The 27,903-nt window shown below is 50.9% G+C and overlaps 2 protein-coding genes across 3 annotated transcripts; one reads left to right on the top strand and one right to left on the bottom strand.

Moving 5' to 3' along the window:
* Window positions 1–18,439, top strand: MRPS18A (mitochondrial ribosomal protein S18A). The gene is made up of 6 exons (XM_006100589.2): window positions 1–155; window positions 9,454–9,485; window positions 11,863–11,970; window positions 14,794–14,917; window positions 15,118–15,187; window positions 18,037–18,439. The coding sequence occupies exons 1-6, from the start codon at window positions 44–46 to the stop codon at window positions 18,182–18,184; spliced, it is 594 nt and encodes a 197-aa protein (XP_006100651.1). The 5' UTR covers window positions 1–43; the 3' UTR covers window positions 18,185–18,439.
* Window positions 8,362–27,903, bottom strand: RSPH9 (radial spoke head 9 homolog). Of its 2 annotated transcripts, XM_023764126.1 has the most exons (4): window positions 26,943–27,903; window positions 26,355–26,501; window positions 18,900–19,082; window positions 8,362–8,546 (listed from the first exon to the last, which is right to left on the bottom strand). In XM_023764126.1, exons 1-3 carry the CDS (start codon window positions 27,196–27,198, stop codon window positions 18,922–18,924), a joined length of 564 nt encoding a protein of 187 aa, XP_023619894.1. In that variant the 5' UTR covers window positions 27,199–27,903; the 3' UTR covers window positions 8,362–8,546; window positions 18,900–18,921. The 2 variants fall into 2 exon arrangements, with proteins under 2 accessions (XP_023619894.1, XP_006100652.1); XM_006100590.3 differs by lacking the exon at window positions 8,362–8,546 and having other exon boundaries at window positions 18,585–19,082.

Genomic DNA, 27,903 nt, shown 5'->3' with positions numbered 1-27,903 from the left:
TCCGGAAGCGGAAGCGCCCAAGAGGTCATCGTGGCTCCTCAAGATGGCGGCCCTCAGTGCCCTGGTGTCCGGTTGTGGGAGGCTGCTCCGAGGGCTTCTGGCAGGCCCTGCCGCGACCAGCTGGGCTCGGCCTCCGGATCGCGGGTTCAGGGAAGGTGAGTCCCGGTTCCCGGCGACTTCCCGGAGCGGAAGAGGAGTGCGGCGGGGGCTGCTTCCTCCGGCCGCCGCCCCCTCCTCCCCTTCGCGCGGTTCCCAGACGGCGGAGATGCTGACGCTCCCAGGGCGCCAGAAAGCCCCTTCCTTCCAGCCCCGGGTGCTGTGATCTAAGACTTCCCACCCCTGGCGAGCGTCCTCACGGGCAGGCCGGGGGCGGGTGGGGAGGGCGGGGAGCGAGACCTGCTTAGTTAGCGAGGACCGAAGGGAAACCTGTCCCGGGGTTGAGAGAAGTTTCCGGTAGGGTCTGCATGTAAGTCTCCCTTCCGAGTCTCCGGACGCCGCCGCTCTCATTAACGTGCCCGTGGGTCGTGGGGGAGGGACATCTGGAGACCTTCCCGAGCGTCTCCCCTCCCAGTTTCTCACCTGAAAGTGCTGTGATCGGATGGCGGCTTTGTCTGCCCCGGCCGCTAGTCTCCCGGAGAGGAAAGGCTATTGAACAGCTGACACAGAGGCACATGCTGAATGCTATTCCGGCTTTTCACTAATCTTACGTCTGGAAGGGCTTAGGGCAGTGGTTCTCAACCTTGGCTGCACATTAGAATCACCTGGGAATCTTTTTAAAATCCTGATTTCTGGGCCTCATCCTCCGGAAATTCTGTTTCTTTGTTACTAATGTTGTGGCCCCACCCCATCACAAAGAAACAGAATTTCTGGAGGATGAGGCCCAGAAATCAGGATTTTACTAAAGATTCCCAGGTGATTCTAATGTGCAGCCAAGGTTGAGAACCACTGGCTTATGGGGAAACATGTATTCTAGCCAAGTGCTTTACTTCAGGCTGTGAAGGGATTCTGGAGGGAAAAAAAAATACAGCCCTTTTCCTGAGAGGTTAGGTTCTCAGGAGATGAGATGTGCACGCTGTGGTAAAGGGCAGGGAGATTCGGTTACTGGAAACAGCAACCCCAATGGGAAGTTTTCGTGAAGGATGTCTTGAATGGGCTTATAAAAGGATGGGGTCTGGCGGAGAGTGAACAAGGTCTTTCAAGACATAGCCTTCCTTTGTGCCCTGCTGGAAGCAGGAAAGGATGAGTGGTGCGGGCTTTAAGATGCTGGCACAGTACTGACCCGCACATCCTTTAACCAAAACCGAGACATACCCGGAGGAAAAGAGTGGTCATTGTTTGCAGAGGGGACAGGAAAGTTCAAAAAGAGCCTAAGGAAGAGGCTGTTGGATGTGTTTCGGGACAGATCTCTTTTTTTAGCTTTCAAACAGCAATTTCAATAGAATGGGAAATCAAAGAGATGGTTCATGAAGAAAGGGAAATAGCAGGTATGTGTGAAAAACTTAGCTCTGAAGGGAAGATGGAACATCTGCTAGAAAGAACAGCAAAATCCCGAGACTGCCCGGTTAACATTAGGCAAACTCATCCATTAATAAAGAGAGAAAATCCACATCTCAGAGTTCATGAGTACTCAGTGCCAGGACTCCTGCCTGTAAAGACTCGCTAAGTCTAAAAGAGACCATGCTGCTAATAAAAGGACTTGGAAAAGGTGTTGCACCTTATTCCCATGCTGAAAACCCAGCATTTACCCATAACATTTTTGAGGGTGTCTACCAAGTGTCAAACATTAATGGCTGCAACTTACATATCCTTTATGAAATTCAAAGTTGAAAACAGTGCTTTGCTATGTTCCCAGAGGATAACCAAGAGCAATCGTTTTGGTTCTTTTACAAAGGAATATTTTAGATTCAGTTTTTTCTGTTGGAAAGTTTGTGAAATGATGGACTGACTGTATAATCAGGTGGGTATTTGAAGTCCTCCTCTCCATAAATACTTGGGTTGCTTGCTCTTCTTTGTTACTCACTGTCAGACCTAAAAGCTAAATTGAATTGATGTTGTCTTAAAGAAGAACCAACCACCTGTTTCCAAAGCCTTTATTTTTTTTTAATCTTTAATTTATTGATTTGAGAGAGAGAAACATCGATTTGTTGTTCCACTCATTTATGCATTCATTGGTTGATTCCGGAAATCGAATCTGCAACCTTTGTGTATCGAAACAAATCCAATGGCCTCTAACCAGCTGAGCTACCCAGCCAGGGCTCCAAAACATTTCAATGAAAAAAGCTTTCCTTGATATTCTATCCCCTATGTATAAATTATAAAATATTACACATATACCTAATTTTGTCTGGTCCCAGCTGGTATATATGACACCTAAATAATATTGTACACTTAGAATCTAAAGTTGTGGAGAGGAAACTGGACGTCTTGCTGGAAATACTCAAGCATCCTCCTTTTCAAAGTATCAGATAATACTATTTTAGTCAGAGTTCATGAGTACTCAGTGCCAGGACTCCTGCCTGTAAAGACTCGCTAAGTCTAAAGCGGTGGTTCTCAATTGGGGGTAGTTATGTTCCCCAAGGAACTTTTGGCAATGTCTAGAGACATTTTTAGTTGTCACAACTGATATTCCTGGCATCTGGTGCGTAGAGTCCAGGAATGCTTCTGTAATCCTACAGTGCACATGACAGCTTCCCACAACAAAGAACTACCTGGTATAAAATGTGAGTCATGCTGCTGTTGAGAAAACCTGGTCTAAAGTTTGACCAGAGGGACACACAAAGCCAAAAAATAGGCCCTAACCGGTTTGGCTCAGTGGCTAGAGTGCTGGCCCTGGGACTGAAGGGTCCCAGGTTCGGTTCCAGGTTCAATTGCAGGATCCCTGGCCCCGGAACAGGAGGCAACCAATCCATATGTCTCTCTCACATTGATGTTTCTCTGTCTCTCCCCCTCCCTTCCACTCTCTAAAAATCATTGGAAAAATATCCTCTGGTGAGAATTAACCAAAAATATATATTATTATGGAAGGAACACAGAAATGGAAATTGTGGTTTATTAAGTGCCTGATGCAAACACTGCCAGGTTTTTCACCTATGTTTGTTTAATCTTCTCAGCAGTCCTTAGAGGTAGATATTACTGACGTTTTTACAAATGAGGTCCAAAGGGGTTCAGTAACTGCTCAACATCACACAGCCAGTGAGTGGCGGAGTTGAAAGTAAAACCACTGCTCTTCCCTCTCCCCCGGTAGCATCGCCTCAGTACTCCATGGCAGGGCTCCTTGTGGGTCCCTCCCTTCCCTGAAAGCCCACATCTTAACTTGCTGAAGACCATTTAGTGTCTTTATGGTTGGCACTGCCCTCCTTAGCAAAGATTGTGTTAGACCTCATTCCTGCCTTATCACTCTTAAGAGCTTTTATGAAGGAAACATATTTTAAAAAAGAAAAATAAGCATGTGCTTATCTGAATTTACTAGAGGCCTGATACATGACGTTTGTGCACTGGGGGGTGTGGGGGTCCCTCAGCCCGACCTGCACCCTCTCCAATCTGGGAGCCCTCAGGGGAGCCCTCTCCAATCAGGGAGTTTCTGTCTGTCTTTGCAATCATATGAGCGAATTGTCTGAGACCCCAACTAAGTTTGGTTTGTTGCTCACAGAATAATAGAGGCATTTTTTTTCTCTGCTCCATTGGTGGAGATTTCCTGGGAGTTTTAGGATATCTTCCCTTTAATTTTTCCTAGACACTCTGATTTTACTTATGTCTCTCACCTTTGCTTTCCCTCCATCCCCCACCGCAACAGTAACTTGCTCCAGGCTCACTTTGCTCTAGTGTAGTGGTTCTCAACCTGTGGGTCACGACCCCTTTGGGGGTCGAACGACCCTTTCACAGGGGTCACCTAAGACCATTGGAAAACACATATATAATTACATATTGTTTTTGTGATTAATCACTATGCTTTAATTATGTTCAATTTGTAACAATGCAATTGGGGGTCACCACAACATGAGGAACTGTATTAAAGGGTTGCAGCATTAGGAAGGTTGAGAACCACTGCTCTAGTGTCTAGGACAGTGATGGCGAACCTATGACACGTGTGTCAGAGGTGACATGCGAACTCATTGTTTTGGTTGATTTTTCTTTGTTAAGTGGCATTTAAATATATAAAATAAATATCAAAAATATAAGTCTGTTTTACTATGGTTGCAAATATCAAAAAATTTCTATATGTGACACGGCACCAGAGTTAAGTTAGGGTTTTTCAAAATGCTGACACACCGAGCTCAAAAGGTTCACCATCACTGATCTAGGAGATCCGTCTGCCATCAGAACTACGATTCCCAGCATTCCTGGTGCTCCCCACCATCTTGGTTTTCCCTTCCTGCTCTGTCTCTGTCCCATGGCCTCCCACTCTGCCAAGTCCTCCAAGGCACCAGCTCTCCCTCTCTGCTCTTCTTGGGGAACTTGGCTCCCCAAGCCACTCCACTCTCCACTGGCTCTCCTGCTCTGCTCTCCACCTGGCGCCTGTGTATGCAAATTAACCTGCCATCTTTGTCAGGTTAATTTGCGTACTCACTCCTGATTGGCTGGTGGTCATAGCGGAGGGACGGTCTATTTACATGTTTCTCTTTTATTATATAGGCTAGTGATGATCTATCAAACACCTTGATCAGAAAGTGTTGAAATGAGTAAAGGCTGAAGGGAATTTTCTTCATCTTTTCCAGTTAGCTATAGCATTTCAGACAAGGCAGCCCTTTAGCCAAAAGCTTTGAGAGGAGTGAGCGAGGTGAGCTTTATAGAATTGCAGCAATAAGACTCATCCTGAAGCATAGTGCAGAGGGACATTCCCTCAGGGTCCAAGGGAAAAGTGGGAGATGATGAGAGAATCAGAACATTTCCGTGGTGGAATGAAAGATGAACAGAAGAGAGTGGTGCTTGAGAGAGGCGGGAGTTTGAGAAAAGTAATTAATGACCAGAAGTGCAGACACCCATCTCAAACGTGCACTTTACTCCTGACCCTCTAAGACTCTCATTGCCACCTCTTAGCCATCCTGCCATTCAGCTACTCCATTCCCTCACACTCTGTTTGGGACTTGGTTTCCATGGACCTTTCCAAGCAGGGCCTTGGTCTCTGGCACTTTCTGTAGCAGCGCCTCCACCCCTCGTCATTCATCTGTCCTCACTTCCTCCTTTACTTAAACAGTTGGGCTGTTCACTGTCTGTGTTTATGTGGCCATCAAGGTCTTTCTGTGCTCACTGCAGTCTCACCGCAATGCTGTTTGCTCTGGACTGTTACAATTCAGTTATCTTGGACTCCGTCCTAGACGAGTATTTACTGAAGCACTCAAAGGACCTCTTTACGAGGCATGGACTTTATTATAGTGAAGTTCCCATACTTGGTTTAGTTCCCTTTTCTCCCCTAGGGCAAAGACTGCCTTCCTAGTCTGTTGTAACTCCGCAATAGGTGGAGCTGGCTGTACCTCCACGGGTGCTCAGCAAATGTGTTGCCTCCTGTGGAACAGATTATTTGATTTGTATGAGAAGTGCCTGTCTTTGAAGATTTTGGCCCTTGATTCTAGTTTAGAAAATGGCTTCATTTCTTTCCTGAGTTTACTTGATATAACCATTTCTCAGAACACGATGGTGATTCCATCATTTTCTAAACAAGTTTTCTGTTAGTGCCTAAATCTCTTAGTCCAGCTTTTCTTAGCCACCCCCACTTCTCTTAAATGGAGAGGAGGCCAGGAACAAAATGGATCTCAGGTTTTGTTTGTTTTTGACATGTTTTTGTATGCACACTGAAAATCAATACTATTTTGATTCCTATCTCCTGTTTTGAGAGGCTTAAAATCTATCAGAGCCTCTTCAGGCTCCAGCCAGGCCTTCTGCCCTAGCACTGAGACACTGCACTGATTAATCTCAATCTCATGTGAATTCTCAGGTCATTCCTTCTGGTTTCACAAATTATCTCTATTAGATAAGCATCTGCCTAATGTTTTACCCACTGGCTTATAGTAAGATGATTCACTGGCTCAGAGTTGCTGTGTGGGGAGCTTGTGAACAGTGGAGCTTGCCATAGTCTTTGATCTCTTTTCCAGGGGCCAGTGGGATGACTTCAGGGTTTGGTTCTTTGCCGGGAGTGATGTGTGTTTTGTTAGACTTGTTTACCTCATGATTAGGACTCAAGTGCCTCCATGGAGAAGGGAACCACATGTTTATCTGTTTCAGGGCATTGTTCTAGTGCTGACTCAAGTGGTATCAGAATGGTTCTCCTTTTGTTTCTGATCTTAATTCTTAAAAACTTTCCTCCTACCTATTGTTGCTTTAAGTTGGTCACCCTCCATCCTACTTAGTTTTTTACAAATGTGCAATGTTTCTGGGGTGCCTAGAAGCCCTACTGGGCTGGAGCTGTGCCCTTCTTCTGCGCCCCCATGTTTATAGGTTGACACATTACAGTGACAGTTCCTTTGCAACTGTGCTGGCCTCCAGACTGAGCACCAGGTTGAGTCTCACCCACATCCCGTTTAGGCTGGTCTCTGTTCTGAACAAGTAGATCCGTGTGTGGGGTGACGCATTTCCTTTTACAGGGAGAAACCTAGTTTGTCTTTGTGAATTGATTGGTAACTACAATGTTTGGGAGAAAGCCTCGGGGCCTTTCTTCCATTGTTACAACTTTGTGTGTCTGGAGTTGGAAATGGAAGGGCTCTCTCAGATTGGTTATTTAGAAGTAATGAGTCTTTATGAATAGCCGTGCCCAGAAACAAATGGGAAGCAATTCCAGGCAGTCTGTGTCCAATTAGGTGTCAGTCACAGAGCTCAGCGATCACAGATGCTGCTGTGGGACTCTGGTTGGGTTAGAATTGCCTCACTTTTTTTCCTTAGACATATTCTTTCTCTTTTATTGTTTATTTTTTATTGCAAAAGCGGTATACATTTATTTTAGAAACTTTAGAAAATACAGATAGGCATAAAGAAGAAACTAAAATCACCTACTACCAGCACTGAGAGAAAAATCTATATTACTATTTGTATATTTAGCTTCAGGGATCTGCGAGCCTACTAAAATTCATGTTTAATTGTATGTGTGCTAAGGAGAGATCCATAACTTTGACTAGATTGTCAAAGTTAAGAACCTTAGGCTCGCCGAAACCGGTTTGGCTCAGTGGATAGAGCGTTGGCCTGTGGACTGAAAGGTCCCAGGTTCAATTCCGGTCAAGGGCATGTACCTGGGTTGTGGGCACATCCCCAGTAGGAGGTGTGCAGGAGGCAGCTGATCGATGTTTCTCTCTCATCGATGTTTCTAACTCTCTATCTCTCTCCCTTCCTCTCTGTAAAAAATCAATAAAATATATTAAAAAAAAAAAAAAAAAAAAAAAAAACCTTAGGCTCTTTTTAATCTGTAATCTTGCCTTGGCTAGAGCTGAGTAAAACTAATTGTGGTGGCCACGCTGCTGTTAAAATGTGATTTTAGTATGTGTGGAGACAGTTTGCAGTTATGTGGGCCCAAGTTTCCTATTACAGTAATTAGCAGTCAGAAGGGACCATGACGAATATTTTGCTCCCTGAGAGCTAGTACACATTAATTGAGCATCTGTGTGAAACTGTGTGCCAGTTCCTATGCTAACAGCTATGGCTCTCTCTTTCTAAAGAAATGGGAGAACAAGCAAAGATTTCCAAGAACTTCCTATTTGATTATATTTGCCAAATGTGGGCCTTTAGCTTGGTTCTTCCTTTGCATATTGTTGAAGTTGTCATTCAGCATCTTAGTCAGAAATATGTTCAGCCTGACAGGTGTGTGTGACCTACTGTCTTCCCCTAAGGTTCTCTGTTGACTGCCAGACATAGAGGCAAAGAGCTGTGGGAGTCCCTTTCAGTTTGGAATTGCAGCAGTCTTCCTGAACCCAGTATCTGCAGGCCCCTAATGCCCACCTCTTTTTTTATTATTGACTAGGGGCCCAGTGCACGAATCCATGCACCTTGACAGGAACTGTGGGCCACGAAGCTGCAGTGGGCACAGGGGCGGGCTGGGCCCATCCTCCGCACACACACACCCCCGGCCCCTCCCATCGCGGCCCTGGTCCCCTGTCTGCCGGCAGCCCTGCTCCCACTACCACTGCTCCCATATGCTGACAGAGCCAGCTCCGCATGCATCCGCTGATAGCGTGGAGCGATTGGGGCCGGCGCCAGCAGCAGGTGCAGATGGGGCTGGCGCCATCAGTAGGTGTGAGCAGTGGCTGCTGCCCTGATCACCCCTCAGGAGTAGGGGGAGGTGGAGAAGCCCTGAGGGGCAATCGGGCAGGACTACGGCATGTGGGAGCAAAGAATTTTCAGTATCCACCAGAGGCTCTCCCCAGAGACAGCGACCGGTGCCCCACCTTGGTCTGGCGCCCCCCGCTCACCTGCTCCACCATCCTGCCACTGCCAATGCCATGTTCCTCGTTCTGCTGCTTGCTGCTGACACCTGCCATGTTCCACGCGCGCCCCCTCATGGTCAGCGCACGTCATAGTGACCAGTTGTTTGGTTGTCCCTCCTTTCGGTCTATTTGCATATTGGCCTTTTATTATATAGGATTTTTAGAGAGAGAGAAAGGGAGGGAGAGAGAAACATCAACATGAGAGCAAAACATCTGTTGGCTGCCTCCTCCACACCCCCTATCAGGGATTGAGTCCACAACCCCAGGTGTGTGCCCTGACTGGGAATCAACTGGCAACCGAAATGCACCTGGCAACGCCCAGCCAACTAAGCCACACCAGCCAGGGCACTCCCACCTCTTTTATCACACCTCTCCAGCAGATAACAAAATGCAATCCTGCAGGAGGAGTGGAGAAAAGAAGAGGATTTAACTCACACAGTTGTTCTCATATAGTTTTAACACAAGATTCTCAGAATGAATTTTAGGAGTGAACTTGTCTCATTGCTTATCTACCCAGGGCCATTGGAGCTGTGTTAGTTCAGTGCTATATCTTAGATTGTAAACTAATCAAGGTCAGCAATTATGTTTGTCTGATTCTCTTAGTAAAAGGACACATGCAGTGGGTACTTTTGAAGGTCTTTTGCATGCTTCTGCTGCCGCCACCACCACCACATACACATACACACACACACACACACACTCTCTCTCTCTTAGGTCATTATTGCTAGCCATAGTAGGACAGGTTGTTGCCAATTTCCTTAGATAGCACCAAGATGAATCTTGGCTTAGAAAGGCAAAAACAGTGTGGAGACTCTTAATCCCAGAGAGATGATATTACTTGGGCATCTGGGCTTGCCCCCACCCAGACTCAAGGGCATAGAGCCTTGGCACTTGGAGGTGAACCCTGCACACTTTCTCTTCGAGGTGGGGACTGTGGGAGAGTGCAGATTGAAGGCTCTATTTTTCTGCTGTAGAATTTGAGCTATTATTTGAAACTCCCTGTTCCTTATTAAATGGTTGACCTAATTTTTCCCCTTTATCTCTGTAGTGGTGGAGATCCAAAAAGGGAAGACAACTATAGTAAGTATCATCAAGTTGGCCATTTATAACCTCTTTAACACTTGGAGCTGCCTGGCTGCTCCTTTGAGGGAGGGGAGGAGGGAGGTCCAAACTGGACTCCTAGCTCCAGGATCAGCTCCCTCTGTGACCATAAATCTCACAGTCTACTATTTTTCAAGCTGTGTGCTCTAGTGTGGTTCATCAGGAACAGTCACTTGTACCTGGATTGAAGCATCTGTTACTTGATTAAAATAGCCATGTGGATGACAAGATCTCAGAGGTCTTTACTGATATGTTCTTTGGAGGGTGATAAATTAATTTTCCAAAGGGGAAACTAAGGCAATGGCAGGACTAAAGAGCCAGAGTAAGTTGATCCAGGGCCAGGATCCTGGATCTCCGCTCCTTTCCTTTCTGCCCAGAATGACCAAGCTGCTCCTTAGGTGATGCAGTTCAAAGAGGGCACTCTCTGGACCCTGGGCTACTCGCCAGCACCCTGACTTGTCGTTGGTAAGAAAGCTGGAAGGACTTGATCCACCCACTCCCCCTTTCCCTTGTTGGGCCCATCTCACCTCCCTTCCTCCAGGAGTCATGGGGCCTAGATTATCCTGTAATCCCTAAAAGACAGCGTTGTTTTCACATGGCTTTCCATGCCTCCCAGAAATCCGCAGCCGCTCCACAGAGCTCCTAGAAGCCTGTATAGCTTCCATGTCAACCAGGGATTTAACCCTTCTGGCAGCCAGCCAAGCAGTCTTATCCCCAGATCAAGGTTTTCGGGTTCCCTTTTTGGGTCTTCCCCAGAATGCTCCCTCAGCTTTTGCATTCCTTAACCTCAAAATAGTTCTTTTGAGGGGGCCCCCACCCCCTTAGGGCACCTTGTTTATTTCCTTATTCAAAGCTGAAACAAGCATTTAGCCTGTGAACTCCTTGCTGTTGGAGAGAAAACACATCTGGCTTCTGAGTGTGAAGACTGTTTTTCATGTGGGGCATGAATTCGCTATTGGTAGAATGAACATGGAGACATGGTGGCATTAGGAGAAACTTGGGGAGGGAGCCCATCCATGCCTGGAGAGGCGCTGCCTTGGCTGATGGTATTTATTGCTCACTCTCTGGGGTCTCATTTCTTCATCTATAAAGTAAGATCATGATGCCTCCCTCCCTAGGCTGTGGGGGTTAAATGAGATGATACATGTGAACTATGATTAGCACAAAACCAGGCATATAATGGGGAATCAATGAATGCTAGCTCTTCCCCCACAGATCACCTTAACCCCTCTCAAGCCTACTCACACCTACATATTTTTCTTAGCACACTTCTCTATTTCTGGCCTTGGCCGAAAGGTAGGTAGCAGTGCCCTGCACAACCAAGCATTGCTTCCAGCTCCTCTCCTGTTTGCCAGTTCTGCCTCAGGAGACAGTGTTGCTTCCCTTCCAAAGCCTCTGAGCCCTGTCCCAGCCTCGCTCTCCTAATCCATGGCTTCAGTCAGCAAGGCTTTCTAAACTCCCGTTGCCATTGGAGCTGACTCCCACATCAGTGGTCCCTTGCACTTAGTAATTCCAAGGCTGTGTCACAGGATCCAACAGCCACAGCAGAGGTCATTTTGCACGTGGCCTCAGCACGGTTGAAAAGGTGGCATCCAAAATAATGAAAGCGAGGAGGAAGATGGGAATGTATTCTCCCAACTGTGTTTTTAAAAGAGAGAGGGAAGCAGCAGGAGTGCACACGGATATCTGCTCGTCTAGGCACTGTTGGCTGGCATCCTAGGCTGGCCAGTTCTTTGTTGGGAGGGGCTGTCCTGTGCACTGTAGGATGGTTAGCTTCCCTGCTAGCTGCCAATAGCACCCCATCCCCCAGCTGTGACAGTCCATTAAAAATGCCTCAGACATTATTCAGTGTCCCATGGGGAAGAGTGGACAAAATCATGGCAGGCTAAGAACCACTGGCACAGACTTCGCTCTGTAAGATAAAGCTGGAAGCTGCCGTTTCCTCAGAAGGATAGGTGGATGGGAGGGAGACTTCCTGTGGACTCTACATCCCTGCGCAGTTTGAAACTTTTTACCATGTGCATTTCTTACTTCTTCCCAAAGGTGGTTTTTGTTTGTGTGAGGAAGGAAAGGTAGCGTTCAGCTGATACAGCAAACCTCTCCCTCTTGCCACCAGCATTAAGTGCAGTTTCCACTGCCCTTAAGGCTACCAAGTCACTTCTCTGTGGACACTGCAGGGCCCAATATGTAGCCACTGCAAAACCACCACCGTAAGTCCAGCCAAGACCTATTACCTGTTCTCACAAAACTCCCAGAGATGAAGTTACACCAGCAGTCCCACCAGATTGGAGAGTTGCTCAAGGATTAGTGACCGCACAGCCCTCTCCCTCACTGGCTTTCTTTCTCTGCCTCCTAGATCGAAGGCCGTATCACAGAGTCTCCCCGGGAAAGTCCAAATCCCCCTAACCCCTCTGGCCAGTGCCCCATCTGCCGGTGGAACCTGAAGCACAAGTATGGCTATGAGGTGAGTGTGGAAAGACACGGGGCTCTGCATGTTATAGAGGTCATATTCCCTGGTTAACAAGCAGCATCCCCGCCCCCAGCCCTTCCCCCGTGGCCACTGCTGCATCCCATGGAGCCACCAGAGACAAGCATTTTGTCCAGTGGCTCTCAGCCCTGCTGCACATTAGAATTACAGGAAAGCTTTAAAAAGCGTTCAGGCCCCACCCCCAGACATCGATTCAGTTGGTCTGGGGTAAAGCCTGGCCATCATTATTTTTTAAAACTCCCCAGGTGATGATTCTCATGTGCAGCCAGGGTTGAGAATCATTTAGTTCATTGTCTGGTTGCGTGTGAATCAGACCACCAGAGCCCTGTACCCCAGTCTTGCAGGGTTGTGTTCCCAAGAGGGTGGAATCAGGATCTGAGTTTGGCTTTCTTTCTTTTATAATGAGAGGCTATTTGGAAAGACCTCACTGTGATCTGGAGACACATTATTGTCTCTGTGTTGGAGCTACAGAGACCCCTGTTTGCTCCAGCTCTTCTACCTCTTCATCTGTTTCCACAGGATGATGACAGTGAATAATAAGCACCTTGCATTGAGCACATGCTCTGCATCAGGCACTGTTGTAAGCATTTACACATCTTCATTCACTTAGTTTTCACAATATCCCTGTGAAGTAGGTACTTTTTTCATCCTGGTTTTACAGGTAAGGACATTTGAAGCAGGGAAAAGTTAATGAACTTGCCTCAGGTCACCCAGCTAATTATCAGACTCTGGAGATACAAACCCCACTACGATCCCAACTATTACTCTGCATTCTCTAGCAATGGGGAGGGCCTGGGGAAGAGGACACAGCCCTGGAGAAATTCACACTTGTCCTTCGGAGTTCTGTTGGTGGCATTGAGCACCCTATTTTTAGGTTTCAGGTGGTTCAGGCTCTGGGCCAATTTGACCTGCCCGTTGTCCCTGTGCCCCTCTGTGGAATGGATGACTAAGGGCAGCGATCCCGGTCAGGTGGTAAGAGCAGGAGAGGCCACATGCCCATGGGATCTGAACAGAATGACCCAACTAATCTCCCAGGCTGGGAGCCCTGGCTTTAGGCCACCAGGGGTGGGGAGGGGGTGCTGCTGATGGCCGCCTGGAGTAATAGGAAGCTTGCAGGCCACGGGGCAATATTCACAGCTTCTTGTTACATGGAAGCTGGTGGGGTTGTGGCCATACTTGGAATCCCAACTGAAGATGGGGAGGTGAACCTGCCTGACCACCATGGGGCACTCTTCCTACCAGCCGTTTCCAGGAAATAGACTTGGCTCTGTTTACCCAGCAGAAGAAATCCAATCCCCTCCGAGGTAAAGGCTAAAGTTGTTTTCCTTTTACCCCTTTCCACTCAGGACACCGTTAGCCTGAGCTGCACAAAGCTGTTAACTTCCTTGGCAATGGGGGAGGCTAGGGCAGTGAGCCCAGTTTATTAGCCCTGGATAATCCAATCCAAGTTCTTTTCATCAGATTCGGAAGATTACAGGGGTGGGAATTGGGGGGTCTGGGTCCCTCAGGAGCTGTCCAGTGATTAAAACAAATCTGCGGTTATACAGCGAGGCGCCTGCCAGGGCAGCAAGTCAGTTTGTGGACATGATTGCTAAGACGGGTGTGCCAGGCTCCTGGAGGGGGGGGCGAAGGGAGGTGGTGGCTTTTATTTAACCCCCTCGACTGTCCTGTGAGAGTTGGGGGTAAGAAATGGTCTCTGGTCCTGATTTTGGCTCTGTTTATCCGTGTTCCCTTGACTCTTCAAAGCAGTCCGATGGCCCAGAGGAAGCCTGAGCGTCCATCACATCTGGTCACTGGGGCTTAGAAGATGGGGGTTAACTTCACAGCCTTGGTCCCTTCCACAGTGTGTATCCTGACTAGCCCTTCAGAGGGAAGGCACAAGGTGGAGGGACTGTCTGCATGTATTCTGGCCTGTGGCACAGAGGCTTTGTGGGCAGAAAGAGAAGATTGTCTCCTTGTCTGCCTGGGAGAATAACAGGCCTTTTGTCACCAGGAAAGATACTGCAGGTGAAGGAAAGATTGTTAACACTTCTTGAAGAGTTTCTATTCTCTATCAAAATATTATCTTGCCCTAACCAGTTTGGCTTGCCCTAACCAGTTTGGCTTGGTGGATAGAGCATCCGGGTTCGATTCCGGTCAAGGGCATGTGCCTTGGTTGCGGGCACAACCCCGGTGGGGAGTGTGCAGGAGGCAGCTGATCGGTGTATCTCTCTCATCGATGTTTCTAGCTCTCTATCCCTCTCTCTTCCTCTGTAAAAAACCAATAAAATATATTTTAAATAAAAAGATTATCTTTTCGAGGAGCTAAAAGCTCTTGGGATTGCCAATGGGGTCAGAAAATCTTACTAAGTTGGGATTTAGCCCGGCTGGTGTGGCTCGGTGGTTGAGCGTCGACCTATGAACCAGGAGGTCACGGTTCAATTCCCGGTCAGAGCATATGCCCGGGTTGCGGGCTTTATTCCCCAGTGTGGGGCGTACAGGAAGTAGCCAATCAATTATTCTCTCTCATCACTGATGTTTCTATCTCTTTCCCTCTCCCTTCTTCTTTGAAATCAATTTTAAAATATCCTTAAAAAAATAAATTTGGAAAAAAAAAACAGTTGGATTTAACTTTTGTAAGGGAGAAGGTAGTGGACCAGTGTGCAAAGCTCTGCGTAGTCTCAGGTCAGTGCCCAATAGAGACCTCAACCTCTTGGAGTGCCAGAGTCAATAGCCTCCCTTATAAGTCATGTGGCCTGGCTTCCCAGCATCAAAAGTCCACCCCGGTGACCCTCACCTCCTATTTTCTGTTTCTTCTAGGATGTTCTGCTGCTCAGTCAGTTCATCCGGCCTCACGGAGGCATGCTGCCTCGAAAGATCACAGGCCTGTGCCAGGAAGAGCACCGCAAGATTGAGGAGTGTGTGAAGATGGCCCACCGAGCAGGTCGAATTCCCCTTGGGGCTGTAGGCGCCACACCCCCATCCCCCCCACCAGCTGCCCCATGTTGTAGCCCCTCCTGGGAGAGTCTTCATTATAATCCCCTCAGTGCCAACCTTCCACCCCCTTGGCTTTCCCTGTGGCCCCCGGGAGCTGCAGAGGGAGCTGCAGAGACCATCTCCTTATATGCTCTTCCCTCCACTCAGGTCTGTTGCCAAATCACAGGCCTCTGCTTCCTGAAGGATTTGTTCCAAAAAAGAAACCTCAACTCAACCGGTAAGCACACTAGGGTGTCAACACCCTGAGCATTCTGCAGGCCCCCAGTTCTCACTGTATTCTGCCGAGAAAGCCATTTTTTGGAGCTCATCCCACAGCCCAGGAAAGCTAGAGTGTTCTTTGGCTGTCCCTCCAGCTTGAGCACCCACCCCCATTGGTCCCACCGAGGCTGCAGTTGCCCTCAGCCCTCTTTCCTCTTCCTTCCCTAATAGGGCACTTAGCACAGAGGCAAGGAGCGTAAGGAGGTTTGCTGGTTGGGCATTAGAATGTGCTAATCCCCTGTTTATGACATCATGTCAGAGCACTTCAAACTTGTAGTATCCCAGCATTGGGTTTATTAAAGGGCAAAATGAGGCTTTAAAAATGGGAGGGCTCTCTGGGTGGGGCCACTTTATAACTGTGCAAGTTGTACACTGCAAAACTTGAAGGCAGTATCCACATCCACATAGACTAGATTGTGAATGGCGCTTCCTAGAATTGTATACTTAACCTGCCCAGCTGCACATGCTGACTCAGGAGGTCCTGAGAAGAGGAAGGCCCCTAGATCCTTAAATCAATCAGTCTGCCTTTCATCCTAACAGGGTGGCACCCTCTGGTGTAGGAGCAGACCTAACGCTGTCATCCTGTTGTATGTTCCTTCCCTTCCCCCATATCTGATATTGCCACACTCTCATACTCCTAGATCTGTAATAACCCCTTATTGAGAGTAGAGCCAGGACTGTAAAACTGATTTTGGTATTTATTCTGTTCTCCTCTATCAGTGGTTCCTCCCTCTTTCAACCTGTCCAGCTGCCACTGGACTTGACCAAAGATTGTTGAAGCAAAGCAAGACTTAACCCACCTAGGAAACCTCCTAGTCTGATCCCTAACATAACCCAGGCACGAGGGTAGGAGTTTAGGCAAATACCAGCCACAAATTGCTGGGGTGGCAGTGCAGGGCCAGAGCTTGGTCTTCATTGATGCCTCACCACCACCCTGGCCCCATGCGTATCTCCACCTGCCTTTCCCACATGGTTAGCTGGGCTATCTGCCCGCAGTCCTGGGGATCAGGACCTAGTAACCGCTTTCTGTCTTTCCCAAATATGCTATGGACCATTTGGGGGTTGAGCCTACCCCCACCCCCTGACTTAGCAGCAGGCCTAAGGACACAATCCATCCTGCCCTCGGGCCTTTGAAGTGAGGCCAGGCTCCCTCCCATATATCCGGTGTCCTTTAACGTGACACAGGATTGATGATGTGTGGGGGCCCTTGGGTTGCAAAAGGCCACGGTGGGGGAGCGAGAGGGGGAGTCAGAGTCCTGGCTGCGATGGAGGTTGATTCCCTTGCGAGGGACTTTATGATTCTGTCCAGAGGCCCTTGGGCTCAGGGGAGCCACACTTCCTCCTTCCTCTGCCCCTTCAGGAGTGGTAGGAAGGAGCCTTAGTTCTTCCTAGAGCTGGAATCTTCCCAAAAAGCTGCTGGAGGCCACCCAGGCACCCCTCCCCCACCAGCTGGCTGCTTCATGTGGCACAGGCATCAGGCCCAGGGCTAGCTGAAGCCCAGCTTCCTCAGGTCACTGCCGGGCAGGGGGGGACACTTCTAGGGCAGCAGTTCTGGAGAACCCGGTCAGCCTGGAGGATCTTCTGGGGTCCTGACATTCCAATGAGCACTCTTTTTGGGAAACCAGCTCCCATATCCTACCTCTTTATCCATCCCCTCTGGAAACTGGGAGATGCTAGCCCAGGGGCCTGCCAGGTATTCCTTTCCTTACCCTTTATTCTCCTGCTGCCCCAGAACCAGCAGCCATAGGAAAAGCAGTCCCTCGGCCTGTCCACTCCTCAGAAGCCTCCCTCCCTGCTGGGGCATTGACATTGACATTGACAGTGACAGGAGACGCAGAGAAGTCCTTCCTGCCCGCCTGCCTCACACTTAGGCCAGCACCTCCCCCAGCTCTTACTCCACTCAGAGCTGTTTCTTTGCACAGGGCTGAGAGCAGAAGACTCAGTTGAAATGTATAAATCAGCAATCATTTTTTTACTTTTATCTAAAAATGTTCGTCCAAGTGTATTTTTTTTTTTATTAAAAAAATCTATCACTTGAGGGTTTTTTGGAGCTGGCTGTGTTGAGTCACAGCCTAGAGTGGAGGCAGGGAGGATCCTGGCCTTTGCCATAGCTGAGCTTTTAGGATAAAGGGTGGGCCTCTCTGGACAGGCTCCAAGTTTCACTCTGAATGGAGTAAACCCCAGCCCCAGCCGACATGAGCCACTGTTCCGGGAACATCAGCGCCCTGGCCACCCCCAAAGGAGGCCAAAGGACTGGGCGGCAGCCATCTTTCCCCGCCTCTCCTACTTACCCCCCTGGGCCCTCACCCTTGGCTCCCATCATGGGTTGAGTGAGGGGCAGGGGCCTACACCAGTTATGGCTGCCCAGGGGAGCTCCCTGAAGGCTGGGGGGGCAGAAGGAGCCAAGTGGGGAAGAGGGAAGGATTCCTCCAGGCCCTTACATCAGCCTCTCCTCTCCCCATGGCTGAGGCCACAGAGGAATGATCTGCTCTCTGAGTAGCCTCTTTCTCCACCTCCTCCCCCAGCAAATACTCATAAACATTGACAACTCATAAAGATCAAGGGAGCGCGTGGCCCTGGGCTGCCTGACCCTGGCCACACACGCTTACGGCAACAAGAACCCAGCCCATCTGTTTACAGCACACTCAGCGGTTGCTCCCAGGAAAAGCCCCTGCTCCTCAAGGAAGGAAAACTAGAGAAAGGGTTTGGTTGGACAGCCACAGCTTTGGCCTGAGGAGGCAGTGCCCACTCTCCCAGCTCCAGCCCGGGCCCCCAGCCTTCAGCCACTTCTTGGTCCTCCCTCCACAGGTACCTGACCCGCTGGTCCCGCCGCTCCGTCAAGCCCATCTACAATAAAGGCCACCGCTGGAATAAGGTGCGCATGGCTGTGGGATCACCCCTCCTGAAAGACAACGTCTGCTACTCAAGAAAGCCTTTGGTGCTGTATCAGGGTTAGAACCTGGCCGGAGCTCCTGCACTCCTGCCCTTCCCACGGCTGGCCTGGCCCCTCCACCATGAAGGACACAAGTGGCAGTGGGCCACCTTCAATGCCCTCCGCCTTCCAGCGGCAGTGCTGGGAGGTGGGGGCAGGCAGGGCAGTTGGGTTCTTTGGCAACTACGATGGTCTCATGGCTAGTTGCGGCCATACTCTGTGCTAGGGGACAGGAGTTTTGCTCAACGAATGTCATAAACCAGGCTCATGTTTCACCCACTGGATGTGTGCTCACTGCGTGGGGGCTTGGGCCTGTTTCCGGCCAGTTACTGAGCAGTCACTGAACTCGTGCTGGGCTGCATAATGCAACTGAAGGGAGTTCATGGGCTGAACAGGTTCCCACCCTCTGTTTTGACAGCTGTTAGTCTGGGGCCTGGGGGCTGCAAGGAGGCGAGTTGGTCTGCCTGGCCTGTGTACAACTCTAATGTGAGTCCAGGAGCTGCCTTCCTCAAAGGGCTTCTGGCCGTCACCTCCCACAGCCATTTCCACCCGCCATTCTCTCTCATGTTAGCACATTCCGATCCTCTGCCACTTGCTTTAGAGCTGGGTCTCCCGGCTCCTTGGGCCTCTCCTCAGAGCCTGGACACCAGATGGAGGTGGAGTGTGGGGAAGCGGCAAGACAGAACAAACAGACCAAACTCACTGAAATGTATGAAAATAATGCTGATGCTCTACATACGCAGTCCCTGGGCGGGCCCCTCCTACAGCATGAAGGGCAAGTCCATGTTCTTCTCACCAGTGCCCACATAGATGTAGCCACAGTTCTTGGTGCCCGGAGCGTGGAAGAAGGTGAGGCCTGGCCAGAGCAGGCTGCGCAGCACCACCAGGGCGTTGCCTCGCTCCATCTGGATGCTCCAGGACCCTGGGGAGGAAGTGAGGCCTGAGTGCTGTGGAGCCAGAGCTCTGCCCGGTGTGCAAGGCCCCAGCTCCCTGGGCAGCCAGGCCCAGGTGCTAAGGTTCCACTCAGAAAAGGGAAGACAGTTTAATTATCCCGGCGCTTTACTCCTCCTGATTGCCTTTTAGCCATTTCACTGTTCATTAAAACCACTTCCAGGGGGAGGGCAAAGGAAATGAAAGGAGGTGAAACTCAAACGGAGTGCATTTTGTTCCTGTCAGCAAGTCTAGTTAAAGGTTGAGTGGGGGAGGAAGCTGAATCCAAAGGGGGAGGGGATTGGAGCCGGTTTGGGGAGACTTTCTCCCGGCTCTGCTAGGGGTAATCACCAGTGACCTTCATTCCCAGTGCAGTTTCCCCCACTTGCTATTTTGCTCTCTCGTACCCAGTCCCAGAAGCCTCTGCTCTGAGATAGATTAGACCTGACCAGGGGCTCACATAGAAGTTGGACCATTTCAGGCCTGCAGCTCAATAGCCCTCTCTGGCTGCTGGTAGACTGGGAGCTGGTGGCGGGAGGGGACTTGGGCTACAGCTAATGAGCCTTTGTCTACCCTGGGTCCTGCCCTGGTTTTTGCTCCCCAGACAGGAGCGGCCCAGCCCAGGGCCGAGTTGTGCGGCCATGAGGACTTGGCGGGAAGGACCTGATCCATCTCCAGAACCGAGGGAGGGAGCCGCTGTGTGGGAGGAAGGAGCCTGGGAAAATCGCCTCTGGATGCAGATCTAGAGCTTCTATTCCCCTGCGCACCGAGGCCCCTCCCGGGCCGGCCGCAGCTCTGCTCCAGACCCTGCCAGAAAGCCAAATGCTTTGAAGGTTTTGGTGTTGGACCAGCCAGTGATGCACTGAGAGCTGTGCTGAGGCCTTCATCGGCTGCCAGCTCAGCCTGGCTGCTTGGCTCCTGCTGCCCCAGCTTCCCACAGGCCTCCTCCAACCATGGCCCACCCTGGTCACTCCACACCCAGCAGCCTCGCAGTTCAGTCCCCACCCACCAGGGGCCACCCTGTATCCAAGAGACCTGACCACCAGGAACCCCTGGCCCTGACAGCAGCTCAGCCCTGCTGAGGGTGCCGTCACCTGCCCAAATCCAAGCCAGAGCTTTCTGGTGCATGTAGGTCAGCTGGCCCTGGCCTGCCTAGGGAGAGGCTGGCGGGGAGCCCACCACAGCTCTGTGCAGTGGCCTGCACCAAGGGCTGCCACCCATGCAAGTGATGAAGTAGAAGCTACAGGGATTCCACTCCCCTCGGCCCACACAGTGCTGGCCAGACAACATCAAGAAGAGTGTCCCCCCGGGTTACCAGAGCTCTGGCTGGGGCACTGCCTAGGAAGGGGGGCGGGTGCTTTCCTGGTCAGGGAAAGGGAGTATTTCCCGTGGCTCCTACAATTTTCCTCTCTGGGCACCTGAAGTCCTCCACCTCCCAGACCTGCCCTAAGAGGCCTAAGGCCCTGCCTGTTGCTTTCCTAGTCATTCAGAAAACATGTCTAGGGGGTAATGGGAGTGGGACAGGCCAGAGAAAAAGATTCCAGGGCACTGCATTCAGCCTTTGGCCAGAAGCACAGACCCCAGGAAGGTACATCCCTTAGTCACCCCCACCCAGTGCCCAGAGCATCATCTGAGGACAGTCCCTCCCTGTCGTTGCTCACAGCCATACAGTCCCCTTGAACTGAGAAAGAGCAGGCTCTGCCCACCAGGGAGGGCAGCTTGCAGCTGCCTGAGCCAAATGCTGCCCTGGTGTCCTCCAGCCTAGACCACTCATCACTTCACTATTGCCGGCATCTTTTTTTTTTCTTTCTTTTTTTGCCAGCATCTTGGCACACCCTGAGCCAGGGATGGGTCCCAACCTTACACCAACCTGCCCACCTAGGGTTTGGCCACCTCTTTCCTTTAGCAGATGAGGGGGCCCAGGCTTATTAGCAGGGCTCCCCGCACTCCCACTTCCAGAGAGCAAGGAGAAACGGACAGGGATGCTAGAGAAATGCAGTGACCCTACGGGGGCAGGGGACAGCAGCGCCAGCGGGCGGAAGGGTGCTGGCCAAGTGTGGAAGCGGCATGTGAGGGGCCAGCCAACAACACTGCCTCCCTCCCTCCCTTGCATTCCTGTCACACTCCTGTCCTCCTCTCCTTGTTCCTGGCTCAGCTGGTTGCCCAGGAAACACACAGACTCTCAACGTGCCAGGAGTCACGTAGTGTCTACCTGGGAAGCCAGGCACTTGCTTGTCACCTTCACCCACTTCTCTTCTTGCTGGAAAGGCTGGGCCCAGCCAGCTGCTGCTGCCTCTGCCCCTCGGGGGTTCCAGGAGAGGTGGCCTGCTGTGGCCCTGGTGTCTCAGTTCACAGCCCAGTCTCCCCAAAGCTCCCCTCCTGCCCCCTGGCGCCCACTCCGTTCTGCAAGCTGCTTTTAGAGGTTATGGTGGGGAACGAGCCGGTAACCAGGAGCAGGGCCCATTGCAATCTGCAGGAAGTGCTGGGTGCCCAGAGCCCCAGGCTCTCACCCACCTTGCTAGTGCGGAAACCTCAGGCGAGGGTATGCTTCTCTCAGTTAAATTCTCCTGCCCTCCAGGAAGAAAGGCAGCAAAGCACTGAGGTTCCGTTGATGGGGACAGTGGACCAGGCTGGGGATCAGGGCTGTCTGGGGCAGCAGGTAGCTTAAACCCCTCAAACCAGCACCATACAACTTGTCTCAGACACAAAAATAGGCATGGGGTTCCGTCTCAGAGCAGCCACCACCAAGGGCCACAAGGTATGGTCAAACCCCCTAGAGCAGCGGTTCTCAACCTGTGGGTCGCGACCCCTTTGGTGGTCCAACGACCCTTTCACAGGGGTCACCTAAGACCATCCTGCATATCAGATATTTATATTACGATTCATAACAGTAGCAACATTACAGTTAAGAAATAGCAACAAAAATAATATTATGGTTGGGTCACAACATGAGGAACTGTATTTAAAGGGCCAGAAGGTTGAGAACCACTGCCCTAGAGGTTGGGGGGTGGGTAGGGTCCTATAGTGGCGGAGGAGTGCCCTGTCTGATTGGTACGGTCAGGACCTGGGTCCAGAAGGCCGAGCACCTGTCAGCCAAGCTTCCAAGGGACTGGGTAGGAGGAGCCACCTGTATACACCCCCAAGAGAAGGCTGATTGAGGGTCCCATGTTCCCCACAACTCTCCAATGTTCCTGTCCCCTTTCTCCCCTGTCCCCCCCCAACGCCTCCCCAAGCACCACCACCACATTTTTAAAGGCTGCTTTCCAGGCAGGCAGGCCCCTTGCTGCCCTCTGCTGCCTGAACTGGGCATTGCTGCTGAGGGCTCTCGTGCTGGAGCCTCTGCTCCCCGAGTTGAGAGAGGCGTCAGCTCCAGTGCAGAGTGGAGCAAGGAGAGAAGCCCTGCCCTCCACCCCTCCTGCTCTGCTTCCCTTGCTGCTCTGCCTGCCCCTCTCTGCACAGGACACAGTGACTTCATTGGTGAGGCACCTTCTACTTCACATTTCCACTTCTCATCCTGTTTCATTTATCTTTCCAAACCTGCGTGAGGCAAGGATGGTGCCTGTCTTGTTCACAAGGATGTCCCCAGTGCTTGGCGCATAATAGCTGCTCAGTGGCTATTGCTGATGAAGTGAAAGGTTAAGGAGCATGGACTGGCAGGGAACTATCTAGAAATCTGGCCTCCTGACCTGGCACTCCATCTGTTTCCCCGGCTGCAGCCCAAACTCACAACTATTAGCTGTTTGCCTGCATCCACCAGGAGGATGGTTCTGCCCCCAAAGCTACTCACTCCCACAAAACTGCAGACCCAGGGCACGACAGGACAGCTCAGCAGGGCATCCTGGCCCCAGCCTGGCCCCGGGCTGATCTCCAAACTGACCTCCATGGGCACAGAGCAGGAGTCCCAGGGACAGGGCCAGCCTGTGCCAGACCTGCTCACAAGTGACACGAAGTCCCCTGAATGACTGCCTCAGACCCAGGAAGGAATTAATGATCTTTCCTGGGCGGGAAGTTCCATCCTGCCGACCAGTGCTGGTGTCCCAGGGAACTCTTCCTTGGGCCGCCTTAGCAGCCCAGCCCATTCCCTGCTGTCTGCCTGGCAGAGAAGCCTCCCAGCAGCTCCTCCTGCTCTTTAACTGGCAGATAAGGGAGGGAGTCTGGGAGCTAAATCAGTGTCCGCTCTCCTTGACGACACCTCCATCCTACACCATGGCCCCCACCAAGCCCCAAGCCGTCGTGAGAAAGGACGGGGCCTGGCTTCCTGGAGGCTTCCTGGTGGTGGCTTTGGGAGGAAGGGAGCTGGAGGCCCAGAGCTGTGAGGTTTCCCAGGGTCAGTCCAAGAGCATCCCTCCCCTCAGGCCCACACACACAGGAGATGCCAGGGGCCCTCAACTCCCAAGGCCTCAGCACTGAGGAAAGAGCGACAGGCTGGAGTGGACTGGGATGTGAAACCATCAGTTGATCCTTCAGCCCTGAGGTCCACCATTAGAGCAGAAGGTCTAGGGCCTCAGGCCACTGCTACCCACTCACCTCCCAGGCCCAGATCCTGTACCTCCCAGGGGCCTGATAAAGTCACTTGCTGACTGGACATATCAGGGTGGCCCCAGCATCCTTTAGGGAGACCCCCAGTGCTCCCTATCTTATACCCCCTGCTGCAGGGAGACAGCTGCCTTCTGTGTCCCCTTTGCCCCAAGTGGCAGGGCAGACAGGGCTGGTGGGATTCCCATAGGAAGACTGTTGGACCCCCACAGCCCATCTAGCCAGCTTTGGTCTTGACTGCAAAGGCCCTGGCACCCTCCTGGCCCTCCCATCGCAGAGGAAGAGGCTCTAAGGGTGGGAGGCACTCTCGTGCCAGCCCCTCTGATCACCCAGCACGATGGGGACAGGGCCTCGCCCACTGGCCCTGGGCATCCGGCTGTAGGTGAGAGGGCTGAGAAGTCAGCACCAAGCAGGGCTTTCCAGACTCACCTTGAATTGGGAGGTGGGGCTGCTGCACCCAGAGTAGGGGTTTTAACAGCACTTTTCTCCCCCACCCTTCAGCCCCTGGCGCTGGGTCCCACCATCACCACATTCCTGGCTCCCTTTATCAACCATCGCCCCCTCCCCCCCTCTGGGATGTGCGGCTGAGAGCATAGAGTTGGAGGAGATAACTGGAGTCTGGAAAGGGTGTCTCATGGGTGAGAAATGCCCCAGCCCCTATAAACCTTTATCTCCCCCACAGGTCCAGGAATCCCTTTCCATGCCCAGGGAGGCTTGCCTCGAGCACCCCCATGTGGCCAAGGCCAGCGTAGCCATTCTTTGCTGGCAGCCCTTACCCACTTGGGGCCCACTGCCTGGCCCCTTGGGCATTGCAGTAGCTCTGAAATGCCTCCAGATCTCTGGCTTGCCACTTCTCCATCCATCTGGGCACCACTCCCTTATTATCACAGACCTGTTCACAAGACACCAGAAGCCCCTACTGCCTTGATCTAGGCCTCCTACCCTTGGCCCTCTAGGCCCTCCTAGGCCCAGCCCACCTCTAAGGCCTTTTTGCCACTAAAAACATATCAATAAGTCCTGGCCAGTATGGCTCGGTTGGGAGTCGTCTCCTGTACCAAAAGGTTGTGGGCTCTGTCTCTGGTAGGGAGCATGCAGGAGGCAGCCACATCGATGGTTCTCTTTCTCTTTCCCTCTTCCTTCTCTCTCTGAAAAATTTTTTTTAAAAAAAGAATACACAACAAGCATATATATATATATAATTTTTATGTGAATTCTTATGCGTTCAGCACTGTTATAATTATTTTGTGTTATATGTGTTAACTCTTAATTCTCGTAACAACCCAGTGAGGTAGAAAATATCATTATTCCCCTTTTTAAAATGAGGAAATTGAGGCACAAGGCAACTGAGGGGCTTACCCAATGTCACACAACTAGCAAGTGACAGATTCAGGATTTGAACCCAGGCTGTCTAATTCCAGAGCCCTCACCTTAACCACCACTGCCATCCCACCTCCATCCTGAGTTCCAGCCCAACTGGGTGCCTCATTGCTCCTCAAATATAGTGTCAGTCACCGGTGACTGGTTGGGCGCCTAACGTGTTAAAAGGAAACACCATCACCCTGACAGGGAGGCTCAGTTGGTTGGAGCATCATCCCATGCACCAAAAAGGTTTCGGATTCGATCCCCGATCGGGGAGCATACAGGAGGCAATGTGATGTTTCTCTCTCACTCTCTCCCTCTCTCTCTCTCTCTCTCTCTCTCTCTCTCTCTCTCACACACACACACACACACACACACACACACACACACACCAGTAAAACATATCCTCGAGTGAGGATAAAAAAAAGGGGGGACACCATCTCCTTGATACCACAGTTAATGCCAGAGTCCTGAAGTCTCCTTCTCTGACACTGTGCCCTTGGGTTTAACTATCTGAGCCTCTGTTTCTTCATCTATAAAATGGGGATAATAACAATATCCACCTCTTAGGTTGGCTGTGAATCTTAAAATGAGATAAGGTATAGAAAGGGCTGAGTACAGTGCCCAGCACACAGTAAGCAGTGCCTCTGCTTTTATGTTGTTATCATTGCCATCATCAACAACAAATCCCTCCAGGTCTCAGAAATGCAGACGTGCAGACAGAAAGAGTTAGAGGCGCTGAGTCAGTGTCTTGGGTGCGCCCCAGGTTGCCCAGAGCCTGGCACCTGCCCTGGGGTCCGGCATCCAAGCAAGAGCATCTTCCCAGACACGTGCTCTACGGTGAAGCTCAGGTGATGGAAATGGGTCTCTGTGACCCAAGCACCCGCAGGTGCATGCCTGGGCCAGGTGTGTCCCGAAGCATGGGAAGGCCGCTGAAGCCGTATGTTTTAAGATTTAAAAGTCCCATACACATAGCAGGAGGCAAATATACACAACTCATATCCTTAGCAGGGGACGCTCAGTCAATCAGCACCTACATATTGAGCACCAGCTATGTACCAAACACTGGATCTAACCCCAAACTGACAGAGATGGATGGATGTCTCTATTCAAGATTGATATGAAAATCAGGAGACACTGAGAGACTTCTTGTCTGTGAAAGCGTATGGAAGACAACCCTTCTGTGTGCAAACATTTACCCACCGCTTCCTATGAGCTGAAACTTGTATTGGACCCTGGGGAAGCCCCACACTCAACCACCATTTCCTGCCCAGGCTTTGGTCCCACTCTCAGAGGAGAATGGCAGGTGCATGGCCTACTGCTCTGGCCTGAGGGCAGATCCAAGGTCCTCCAAGTAATAGGCTATTACCTTTGGGGATGTCATGCTCCAAGGAGTCCATGAAGTCCAGGGAGGGGTCCAGGTCTGCCTTCTCAAGCAACGTCTTGTTCTTCAGGTCAACTGGCTCCCTGAAGTGGAAGTAGGAACTGAGCTTCTTCGCTTCAGACAAGGTCAGTCCTAAAAAGAGGCAGCAGGTGGGGAGGGAACCCCACAGCTCACTTCCTCTGTGCATGGGGGACACGTGGAGGAGCTTGCAAATGACTCAGTCAACTACTGACAGAACTGAAGGGAGAAGAGGGAACAGTGCTCCCTCCACCCAAATCTGGCCCAGATCCTGCAATGAGGAGAGACCAATGAGGAGGAAGGTGGGAAAGACCTGAGAACCAGGTGGCCAAATGCTCTCCCACCCGCAGGCAGAAACGAGGCAGGGCCCAGTGACTGGATCCGCCATGCCAACCACCGATGCCAGGTCACTGGACACATCCTCCCAACTCATGTGGTCACGGCTGTTGCTTTTCTGAGGAGGTGGGCAGTTCTGCTCAGACGCCCACATGTGTGTCTGACTATGCTCGGGAAGAGAGGCCCTCCTGCCCGTGAGAGAGGCGCCACAGAACTCACCTTCAAAGGTCCGATTGACATGGGTGGGTCCAAAAGGGCTCTTAAAGAGGGCGCCGCGGGGGATAATGGCCACCGCCTTGTCGATCTGGTCAATGATGGACACCAGGCGGGTCTCCTCCTTGATCCGGATCTGAGGAGACAGGAGACAAGCCTCCCTGCCAGGGCCCTGTGCCCACTCACCCCCGGGGCAGGGCCCTCTGCACAACCATCTGGCCCGGGTCACCACCGTGTAGATGCCCGGTCCGTGAAAAATCATGCTGGGTGAGCCCTCCCTCTCCTCCTATCAAGATTTTCTTTCTTTTTAAAATTAGTAATACATACTGGTGGTGCAGTATTTAAAACTAAAAAAAAAAAAAAAGCCGTCTCTCTCACCCCATCCCTCGTCCCCCAATTGCCCTCACTGGGGGCAGCCACAGTTAATGGTTTCTGTACTCTTCCAGAAGCATACCATCTTGTCATCAGATTTAAATGCTGATTATTTTGCCTTTCGAAAATATAAAAGCGATCATGCTTACTGTAAACTACTTGGGTAATCAGAAATATTTTGTAGTATACCTGAGAATCAAAACCATTCATAACCCTACCTCCTAAAGATAATTAGTGATAACATCTTGGTATACTTCCTTCTATCCTTTTTTTAATGATATATTTAAAGCACAATTAGAATCACAGTTTCTATAGTTTCATATCCTACTCTTTGACTTGACAAAGCATCACCCCATATTTCCCAAGCATCACCCCATATTATCACATCTTTATGCCGATGAGATTTGGTTACAATCAATATCAAGGGCAACCCCAGCAAAAGGCTCTCATAGGGATGTTGGGGAAAACATGTCACCAAGGGCCCCCAGAGTCACTCAGCCCCCCATTTCCCGGGGGCTACCAACTGGAATTCTTTACAAAGGGGGAGATGGAAACGAATATTTAATAAGTGTCTAGGCTAGGGGGTTCAAAAAAT

This window comes from Myotis lucifugus, unplaced genomic scaffold (assembly GCF_000147115.1).
Source record: "Myotis lucifugus unplaced genomic scaffold, Myoluc2.0 scaffold_318, whole genome shotgun sequence".
In the NCBI taxonomy this organism is placed as follows: Eukaryota; Metazoa; Chordata; class Mammalia; order Chiroptera; family Vespertilionidae; genus Myotis; species Myotis lucifugus.
This window is presented reverse-complemented; position numbering and strand designations above follow the sequence as displayed.